We start from the raw sequence: 11,440 nt of genomic DNA, 5'->3' as shown, positions 1-11,440 counted from the left end.
CTCACACTGGCAACCATAAAACCAACCATTTCAGCTTGAATTCCCTAAACAGACAAGCGTTGACAGGAATAGACCAATGTAGTGATGGAGGGATGTGAATGTCACATGTTTTCAGTATAATATACACCGCCCTTCTATTTCTATCTCCACCCCTCCGTCAAGTGTCAATTCTGCTCCACCGCAATCAATCAGTTATTTGTCAGACGCTGTCAATCCGCCGCTTGATTTATGTCAGCTATTGTGGCTGATTACATGCCAGTGTGACTGCGGGGAAAAGAACAAATGGGGAGAGAGAGAAAGAGAGAGAGAGAGACATTCTGGAGGAGACACCAAGTTTTCAGAGGAAATAAATCGATTCTCGAGTTAAGATTTAATTTTTTTGAGATGCATGGACAATAGCAGACCTCACTAGTCCAGACAATGAGAAGCAAAAGTTGAGGACTAAAATAAATTTTTTTTCCCCTCTGTTAACCTGTTCAGCAAAGTCTAACTTTTGGAGTTCTTCATCAAACACCTCTGAGGTGGCACACATGATGAAACGTTAATAACTTGCAGACAGCTCAAATATATGTGCTGTGAGGGCTTTAAGGTGCTTAAGTGCTTTTTTAAAAATATATATTATCGGCCGATTATGGTGTTAACAAGAAGCCTTAGGGTAATTTTGACAAATAGAAAAAAAAACATTTAAAAAAAAATCCCATTATGAATAAAAAATAAAAATAAAATGGACTAATTAATCATTTACATATTCATTATTTAATGTAGCCGAAATAACTTAATATGCAAGAGTAAACATGCATTCAATATTATTCTAACCCGGGTTATTCTAACATCACGGTCTCTCAAAAAAACACAACCCTGTCCATTTTTGGGGCTTAAACGCATCATCTGCTATTGTTGCTGTTAAAACCTGTCATCTGCCTCGGGCACACACTGTCATCTGCAACAAGAATAACAAAGACTGGGGGAACAAAAAAAAGAAAATCCAGACATTTTATATTGATGTCAGCTCGATTTTATTTACATACAATGGGAAATGATTTATTTCCTTTTAAAGAGGGAGAGAAGAAGAAGAAGCGGACGGGGAGAGAAAGAAAAGAAAAGAAAAGAAAAGGAGAAATGGTCTGTCAGGCCGCTGAGAAAAGAAGTTTAAAATGCCTTGAACTATTCACCGCTGAGATGGCTAATCAGTATTGAGGCTGCGGGGCAATCGGGCAGCTTTTCAATGCGGTTTTGCTTTCATCTCAATCGGAGATGGAGGCGCTCAATTAAAAGCCTATCAGTTTGTAAGTAAATCAACGCCTATCAAAGTTGTCACATCAAACAAAACGATTATTATTGCAACCCGCCTCTGCCATTAATCTCTTCTGGGGTAATCTGCTTGACAGGTCAACTTGGAGAGCAAGAAAACCTGGAGTGGACAGTCAAAAGGGGCAAGTTTGGATATATTTTTTTTGGTGGAAAACAAAAAAAACACCCAATATAAATAAAACATATTTTAGTTTATAATGTGCACAAATGCAATTTAGAATGAAAGGTATACAGCGAATAAAATAATATAAAATAAATATTGTCTCCACATGATACAATTTAGAAAGACTGTCTTTTTCAGAAGAGTGGCTACAGTTTATAGGCCCATGGCTTTGTAAACTATATGAATAAATAAAAAACAAGCAATAATTTACTTCTCTATGAGTCATAATTTTGACATCATGTGTAATATAAATAAACAGCAGCTCCAAAATAAGTCATTTTTAATGTAAGAGTTTGTATAAGAACAAAAGTCTAAAATGTGCTCAGCTCTATTCCTTCAAATGTTTTCAGTGTTTTTGTCTGGCAGAAAAGAAGAAGAAGAAGAGGGGGGGGGGACGTTTCACAATATGCAAAGATGTGTGATTGATAACAGGCTTGCTGTTTTCTGCAAGGGCTGTCAGTCCGTGACACAATATGTGAGTTATTAGGGCAAAGAAGGGCAACCATAAATTTCCTCTGTCAGGCGAAAACCCTCTTTATTGTCCGTATGACGAATGGGCTTCTGCACCCAGACACCAAAATACTCGGCATTCCCCTTAAATGGGAACACATTTTTGCGACCATAATTCATGATATTTAAATAGAAAGTTTTAATATCCCCCCATATATTTCATAACACTGACATGTTTATGAATCACTCTCCGCATGCAAATACAACTATTTACATCTCGTGAGGGGGGAATATGTTGGACTTGCATGTTTACTGTAAAGCTGGGCCGAATTATTGCTATGAAGCTATGAAAAGAACACATTTCAATGTTGATTTATTCATATAGATATATATGTATAGACACATACAAACAGAAATTACGCAATTAAACAATTTTCCTATAATTGCACCTTCAAATCTCACCTATATTTATAATTTAAAAAAGTAAACCTACTTTTTTTACATGACTGTTTTGGAGCTCAAAACATAAAGTTATTATTATTTTTATCTCAGTCCATTTTCTCTCTATTAATTACTTTGTGGTGATATTCCACCTTTTTTTTTTTTAAAGAGACGCATAAACCTCCAAATATCAGCAACAGATCAAATAGGATACAGGCTGTTTAAGAGAGTATTAAAACCATTAAAGCGCATGCATGAAAGTAGAAAAAGCTGTTTCTAAAAACTCCAAGGAGGATTTACAGGAAAGTCCGTGACACGACATTACCTGGAATCATTTTCCTACTAAGCTCCGATGTAAAAATGTCAGAGAGGTAAAAAGGATAAAAAAAAAATAACACTAAGACGTAGTCCTTGTGTCTAAACGAAACGGTTTTGCCTTACACACAAACAACACATGCAGCCTGTAAAATGTTGAAGCACCGCACACAGGGCGCAGTGGAGACTGAAGCCATGCCGCCTTTCCGCTGCCTCTCTCCGGGCAGCAGCGAGGGGGAAAGGGAGCCTTGTATGGGAGGTCCCGCGTGACGTCACAACATGCAGCTGAAAGCACAGGAACAACATGGTGTTCCCAAACTTTCTGATTCACTCCGTGACTATATATTTGACTATACATTTAATGTTAGAATTTGACCAAGATACAAGCACAAGCCCTTTCCAGCAATTGAGGAGTGATCATCATTTTAGAGTACACCATTGCACTGTTGTACAATCAGCTTATTTTACAAGCCAGCAAACAAAAATGTGCTTGGGTTCAGGGTTTATTCATGGTTCATTATGCAAAACATACACATATTAATATTAGTATCAAGAGGTCAGTAGTGCCAGTATATAAAAGGTTTACCTGCAGTAGTCAAGGTATCCATCAGCCTATGGACTATACTTTACTATTAAGTGAAACCTACCTGTTGACCATGCACTATAGGGACATAAAACCATCATTATTGTGCTGAGGAGTAGCCAAGCCAAGGGTAAGGCCCATATCACTCCTGCAAATTTCTTCCACCATGTGAAGAGGCATTTTGTGTCCTTATGTTTGTTTCTGTCCTCTCAACCAAGTGCCACTGTGCACCCCCAAAATACGCAGGGTTGTCACCATACTTCATTAAAGCGCTACAGCACTCATTAGCACAGCTTCAACATGGAGAAGGATCAACATAGCAGTGTCTGCAGGGTCACAGTGCCACATTAAAGTCTAAACCTTAGTTTTTAAAAAAAAATAATATGTTTTCATTTTTCATCTTGTAAACATAAAATCTATTCATCCACATCCACGTCATCACACCAAGGCAGTATGCTAGTTGTTTTGGTGGGTTTCGTCACCATAAGACACGATACACACATATCTTATTGTGTCTTTCTTGATACAAATACCTTAAGGGGAATAAGTATATTTAATACTCTTATCAACATGGGAGAGGGCAAATATGCTGCTTTAAGCAAATGTATGCATATATTTATTATTGGAAATGAATTAACAACACAAAACAATGACAAATTTTGGCCAGAAACCCTCACAGGTACTGCATTTCGCATAACAAATATACTCAAATCATAACATGGCAAGCTGAAGCCCAACAGGCAAAAACAGCTGTCAGTGTGTCAGTGTGCTGACTTGACTATGACTTGTCCAAAACTGCATGTGATTATCATAAAGTGGGCATGTCTGTAAAGGGGAGACTCGTGGGTACCCATAGAACCCATTTTCATTCACATATCTTGAGGTCAGAGGTCAAGGGATCCCTTTGAAAATGGCCATGCCAGTTTTTCCTCGCCAAAATTTATTTCGGAGTTTGGAGCATTATTCAGCCTCCAAGTTTGATATCAAGTCAAGCTTTAAAACAGAGCCCACTACACCCTAAAAATCGCAAGTTGAGTTAAAGAAATTACTACTGTTAACACGTTATTATCATGTTAACTTCAACAGCCCTAGAAATAACTAATCCAGTTCACCACCAAACTCCTGCTCATCTTAGGTGTGCATATGAGTGAGCATACAGTGAATATACAGTGCAGGTCATACGGTCTTAACACAATAATTATTATGTCATCATTGCATATCAGTAAACAGGATTACATAATCTTTTATTGCAGGTGGGGGACAGTAATCACCAATCCACTATCTTTCAATAATAAAAATAAAATTAAAGTTTATAGGTGGGCTATTAAACTTGATTGAGAATCAAGCAGGCAAACATAAAAAAAAAACAGACGTACCATGAGACCACACTATTGTAAGAGTTTAAGCATTATTGTATTATAAAGTCCTCTTATTGTGGAGTTGACCTGGAAAGCTATACTCTAGATTGTGAAAGTGTGTCATAAAAATGAGTCATATGCGTGATATGAAGCTGTAAAGGTTTGTTTACATTCACTTTCCTTGTAAAAGAAATCTATCATTTGCGTTAAAAAATAAAATTGGACGGAAAGTGGCACAAAGCAAGTATGTTTATTTTTCATATTTTATCGGAAATAAAATGTTATTTTATTTCAAATGTTTTAAGGGGACCTATTATGCTTTTGTGCTTTTTTCCCTTTCCTTTAGTGTTATATAGTTTTTTGTGCATGTAAAAGGTCTGCAAAGTTGCAAAGCCCAAAGTCCACGCCGAAAGGAGTTACTCTCCCCCACAGAAACACTGCTCCTGAAATGCCTTGCTTGAAGTCCTGCCTTTTCTTTCGCAACATAGTGATGTCACCAAGTAACACATTTGCATAACGGCTAGTTTGGCATGCCCTCAAACAAAGTTAGTTAGAATGAAGCTGGAGCGGAGTCCAAAAAGTTTGTTTCAGGTTGACCAATCACAATGTAAACATGCAAACATGTTCTAGTAGAAACTCAAAATACAAGTATGTACCTAAAAAAAAAAGAAGCATAATAGGTCCTCGTTAATAAAACAATACTGCTACCACCGCCTGTTCTTTGACCTTTAGGTCAAATTGCAGACTTTTCACATTCAAAGCCTTCATATATGACGATCTGTTGGATATTCTGTGGCAGCAAGGTCAAAATATGAATAGAAAGATATAGTAATAGATGTGATAATATTTAAATTACAATTTCACCATTGCTCTAAGATCCATAAGCAATTGTGCCCATATAGCTTCATCCAGTTATCGTTCAGAAAGATAGAGATACATAGTCAATGTGAACTTGGGTCATTTAGGATCAGATCTTTTTACATACAGATACACATAATTAACATTCAAGACAAGAATGCTCATAAAACCCAGTGTATACTAACCGTGACTATACATTTAATGTTAGAATTTGACCAAGATACAAGCACAAGCCCTTTCCAGCAATTGAGGAGTGATCATCATTTTAGAGTACACCGTTGCACTGTTGTGCAATCAGCTTATTTTACAAGCCAGCAATGCCACAAACAAAAATGTGCTTGGGTTCAGGGTTTATTCATGGTTAATTATGAAAAACATACACATATTAATAATAGTATCAAGAGGTCAATAGTACTAGTATATAAAAGGTTTAACTGCAGTAGTCAAGGTATCCATCAGCCTATGGACTATACTTTACTATTAAGTGAAACCTACCTGTTGCCCATGCACTATAAGGACATAAAACCATCATTATTGTGCTGAGGAGTAGCCAAGCCAAGGGTAAGGCCCATATCACTCCTGCAAATTTCTTCCACCATGTAAAGAGGCAGTTTGTGTCCTTATGTTTGTTTCTGTCCATAATTGCCATTTCATTTTTGCATTTCATTTAAATAACCTCTTTGGGACAATTGAAGCTTGAATATTATACTCCCAAACTAAGATGGGTGGACAGGAGCATAGGTTTGTAATCAATCACTGAATACAATAGAGGTTTTACTCCTGCTGCCACATTTGACTGCATTGCAGAAGACATACTGTTTTGTAAGACCGTTGTATTGTAACATTAAAACCCAAACTATTGTGGTTTTGTGATGTGGTTTGGGCCAAAAGCAATCACAAACATAATGTCAAAATCCTTTGGTTTTATGTTTAGTCTTAGAACTAATAAGAAAGATACCATATATCCCACATCACATATGGCATATATTAATTACAGTGTAACCCTGAAGTCTGAACAGAGCTTCAACCTCAAAATAGAATAGTCTGCAGATATCAAACCAAAGTACTTACATTCTTAGTTTAGGACCGTAGAAATATATTTATTAGAATTTATCAGCAAATTTTATGCTTCCAAGCTGGCAGCAGCCGTGGCCGGATGCATTATGTTTTCAGTTTGTCCGTCCCATTCTCGTTCCTAATAATCTCGCGATATATCAGGAACCTAGAGGGAACCGTGAGAGAATTTCTTAAAATTTGGCACAAAATCCACTTGGACTCAAGTATAACTCATTCGATTTTGAAGGTCAAAGGTCAACGTCACTGTGACCTCACAAAACACGTTGTGGGCCATAACCTCAAGAATTAATAGGCTTATTATGACAATTTCACACACGTGTCTAATAGGATAAGATGATGAAGTGATGACATTTTGGACAGACATGGATGTAAACTGTAACTTTACTGGTTGGCAGTAATCCTATTTTTTTATTTTATTGTTATTTTATTATTCTTAAATGGTCTTTCGCTTACAACATACTAATTGCTCTGACTGTAACTGCTGCTATTTTTTCAGGTTTGTCCATCACTGTGAAGCGGAATATTATTATTTCACTGATTAAAGTGTTAAACACCTGACTAAGGAAGCCTAGAACTCCTTTCAGACTGACTCATATCTTTTTTTTTTTTTAAGAATCAACGCCCCATTTACACTGAATAACCGACAGACCATATTGTCAACAATTTTCATAGGAACTATTTCTTTGGTGACGTGCAAGGTTAGAAAGTAGTTCCAGTAAAAAGTGTTCACAGCAAGGTCACGCAAAAATTGCAGAAAGAGACGGAGGGACGGACAGGCTATCTCAAAACCTGTGCAAATATGGCCAAAACTATCTTCATTGCTATAGCTACCACTAGGGTAAGTGAGAACTTATTTTTGTGTAATTTTAGAAAGTGAACCGACCCTTTGAACAGACCACAGACAGGCACAGGTGGCAGCACTGAGCTCATCATATCAAGGCGCTCTAACATTCTATGTTATAGCTAGCCAGGCCTAATGTTACCGGGACAAGCCAGAGGAAAGGGAGACTTCTGCTTTATTGTAAGTATTTCTAAGTAATATATTTAGGCTTACAACACAAATTCCTTCAAAAATGGGGATTAACAGATGAGTTTGTCAAGTTATACCTCTCAGGTAAATCCCCAATAAGCAGCTGCGCATTAACAGAGCTAACACGTTAGCTTCTTAAACTAACATTGGGGAAATTGAGGCATTGAATTCAGTTTAATGGACTCCTGAATTATCTTATGAGCTGGTAGCCTACCATAGCCTAGTCCAGGGGTCTGCTACCTGCGGTTCCAGAGCCACATGCGGCTCTTTAGCTCCTCTCCAGTGGCTCCCTGTGGATTTTCATTTTTATCATTGTTGTAGGTCTAGGGCCACATTGAGGCAAGAAATAAAGAGAATAAAGTCATAATATTATAAAGTAGTAATTTTACGTGTTATTTTCTTTTTTTCTTGTAAAGTTCTGACTTTATTCTTGTGATATTATGACTTTATTCTGTAAATCTCAGATGTTTTATCCCTCAATGTGGCCCTAAAACTCCGTAGTATGCATTAGACTTATATACTATAGACAGTTTTTTATTTTCTTTCTTTGCCTAAAATGACTCTTTTGATAGTAAATGTTGCTGACCCCGGTATAGTCAAACAGGTGTGTTACTAATGCCTTTCAACATGTGCTGGTGGCTATACACTGTTAAATTAATTGCTTCCTTTAAAATGTGAAATGTTTTCATACAGGTAAGGCATGGTATTCGAAGAACATGATGTAAGGGGTAAATGTTATACTGATCCTTTCATCAGCAGACAGTCAGCAGCACCATCCGTAACAATCTCTGCGTCCGCGTGCTTCCTCACAACAGCAGGTCACCTGATCAGAGCGGCACGCGGAAACTAGTGAAGTAGGAAAGCAGCGCGTCTAGATCTCCAAAGTATAGCAGAGCTACAACCACAAACACCACCTTTTAATGTCGATAACAGCGGGTTTTTCTTTACGCGAGCAGGACTTTGGGATCTCAACTCAGATAGCGTTATCTTAAAATCAGCTGAGCTGTCATCCTCTGGAGAAAGAAAGTTATGGCACATAACGAGTCGCTGGTCGCTTTGAATGGGACTCAAGTAAGTTTTGTAAAGTGTTTCTGTCGGACTTTGCTCAGCTCTTTGCATTTTCACTGCATATTTAGGCGTTACGTTATCAGTGACTGTTTACCAGTGCTATAAATGTATAAGGGGTTGTGTTTATTTCTCCGACATCACCGGTGTCATGTGACACACTTTAGCTAACGTTACAGTCGTGACTTTCGGTTTGCTGTTCCTCCTATACAGCTTCACTGGAGACTCCCAAGCTGCAGCAATATTATGTCATAAAGTGTACATATAGAGCAGGGTAGTGTGTTTTTAACTGTTGAAGTAATATGCAGTGTGCACAATAATCATTGGAAAGCATATAGAAAATGATTACATCTTTGCAAAATGAAAAGACTTCTGTTGCAAGCTTCTACACCTACATACTGAGTCATTCTATAATTAGGGGTACATTTCATGTCAACCAAAAAGTGAAGAAATCAGTTTTCTTTTTTGATAAATTATTTAGTTGTTACCATAATGTACCCCCTAAATGTGCTAAATTCATAAATTGCCAAGCTCAAGCTCTAATGACTTTTTAAATATTTTAATGAAAATAAACATTTGATTCATTATGTTGTCAACTGTGTTACAGACAAATGTTATGTCATATAAAACACGAACAAGGTACTACACATTTGATAACACATTTGTTTGAACGTTTTTGAGTCTATTCACCAGAGGTTTTAAGGTTGTCTGTGTAACTGATTTGAAAATCTGAATTTTGAGCTTCATAATGGACATTTTATGGGATGCTCTCAGGAAGGATGGATATTTTTTAAACATTAATCCACATTACTCTGAATTAAAAGTTATTCACCATCCTTATGTAAGACCATCTTTTTACAGTTTAGCCAACATTTAAAAGATTTATGACTCAAAAACCACATGTAACACAGTTGACGTGATTAACACAGTTGAACACACAACTGCTGTATTATAGCAGCCTATATCAACCACAACACAATAAAATGATGTTCCTCAATCATTATTGTTTTAAAGATGTATCCTGAAACAATATTATTTTGCTATGTCAGGGGGGCTATTGTATTATCTGACATACTGTATATCTCTCTGTTTTTAATTTGGAAAAGGCAATATCACAGTGTATACAAAACCTTACATATATTTGTACCTAACACCCTTTTCCAGTTTTTATATACATGTACATTATATGCAAATGCACAAAATAAGGCATGTGCATGCCGCAGAACTTGTAGGTCATAACTCTAAGTCCTCTGGAGATCAAACTGTCAGCAGTTACGTTCAACTTTCTTATATATGCCCATCCTACACTCTATTAAAGATGTAACTATATACATTAGAACCAAGGGAGCTTACATTTCTTTTTCAGTATTCTCAGCAAGAAGAGGGAAGGAAATAAAAAACATTAGCGGAGTCATACAAAGTCTGTTCGTATAGGGGTTATAAATTCGATCTATTTATTCCAAATCTGGTAAAATTTGCCTTTTTGGATCCTCAAAGATTACGTAAACTTTTCAAAAATGATTCCATACCAATCATCCAGTGTAAGTGGTAGTGGATTTAGTCACCTGTTTCAAAAACAAAATGTGGTCCAGATAAAGAGTCTCCCAAGTTCAGGGGTATTTGAGTCTTAATTACAGTGCTTCATGTTTTATGAATGCCTTTCCAGTATAAACTCAGTTTGCGACGGTCCCAGAATATATGGAAATGATTTGATATGATTTTTCTGTATTCTTAAAGATTTCCTACATCGGACATGACTGCAAGAACATCCCAGACTTCCTTGGAGACACCTATGGCCAGCTTGCAAGAAGGCTGGATCTAAGCTTCAATCAGCTCAGGTAGATCACAGATGCAAATGCAACAAACATAATCACTTGGATGCTTATGGTGTCTGTCTCTGTCCCTCTCTCTCTCTTTCTCTCTCAGTCTGTTACTGGGAGACAAGCATTTTTACATCAGGTGCTATTGAATGTGTGCCCTCGGTCTATAGATGGTCAGAGTGTCATCATGACATCAAAGAGCTGAATGTGAACGTGAGACCTGGGCTGGTGGCTCACTGGGGCGGGATAAAAGGCGTGATCGATAAATGTGACATGCTAATTTGGGGGCAAATGGAAGAAAAGATTCCTCTGTCAGGACATGAAGGAGCACGTCATGGCAGCTGCTTCAGAGGGGGCTGCCATTTCAACAGCAGGACTAGCACAGTTGATCTGGCAAGTAAAAGACAGGAGATGATGGTTATAAGGTGCTTTTGTTTCTGAACCCTTTTCATAACTGTCAGGCCATGAAGCCGTCTCAATAGAGGCACTTTTTTTTTGTTGAATTTTATTTTTTGTCTTGAGGCAGTGCTGGAAATACGGAGTCCTCAATTTAACTGATTTACATTGTCGTGTTGCAAAATCCTTCGTTTACACAGTGTTCAGACCAGCTGAAAAAATCTGTTTGGGATCAATGGATAAGTGAATGAACGAACCTACTGTTGAAGTGCTTTTGAGCAAGGCACTGTGAATGTGTGTAGCTATGTGACTGTGAAACAGATGCTGAAAAAAAAACATCAGTCTCAGGAAACATGCGACCCGAGACCTACTGACCTAATATTTACTGTATTCATGTGTGCACGCGGTTTTGCTTGTAGGGGCTAAATGTGCTACAGTGAGTGATTATTCAGACTATTACAAGGATTGTTGAGTCTGAGGGTTGTCCTTGGTTAGTTGAACCTGAATACACAGAGTGAAAAGAACAATTGCAATGGCATTTTTGAGTAATAATTTTTTATTTAGATTTTTTAC

At 37.4% G+C, this 11,440-nt stretch overlaps 1 protein-coding gene across 10 annotated transcripts in view; it reads left to right on the top strand.

The window, feature by feature from the left end:
* lrmda (leucine rich melanocyte differentiation associated) overlaps positions 1-11,440 on the top strand; it is a 346,704-nt gene that overhangs the window by 72,603 nt on the left and 262,661 nt on the right. For 4 of the 10 annotated variants that reach the window (XM_074646026.1, XM_074646023.1, XM_074646027.1 and 1 more), the window contains one exon: positions 10,389-10,489. In XM_074646026.1, the coding sequence (XP_074502127.1) occupies positions 10,389-10,489 (101 nt within the window). Of the gene's footprint in view, positions 1-7,286; positions 7,395-7,470; positions 7,578-8,398; positions 8,658-10,388; positions 10,490-11,440 lie in introns of those variants that run through there. The other 6 variants (XM_074646022.1, XM_074646020.1, XM_074646029.1 and 3 more) reach the window with 6 other exon arrangements.

This window comes from Sebastes fasciatus, chromosome 9 (assembly GCF_043250625.1).
Source record: "Sebastes fasciatus isolate fSebFas1 chromosome 9, fSebFas1.pri, whole genome shotgun sequence".
In the NCBI taxonomy this organism is placed as follows: Eukaryota; Metazoa; Chordata; class Actinopteri; order Perciformes; family Sebastidae; genus Sebastes; species Sebastes fasciatus.
Note: the sequence above shows the minus strand (reverse complement) of the source record. Positions and strands in the feature narration are given on the sequence as shown.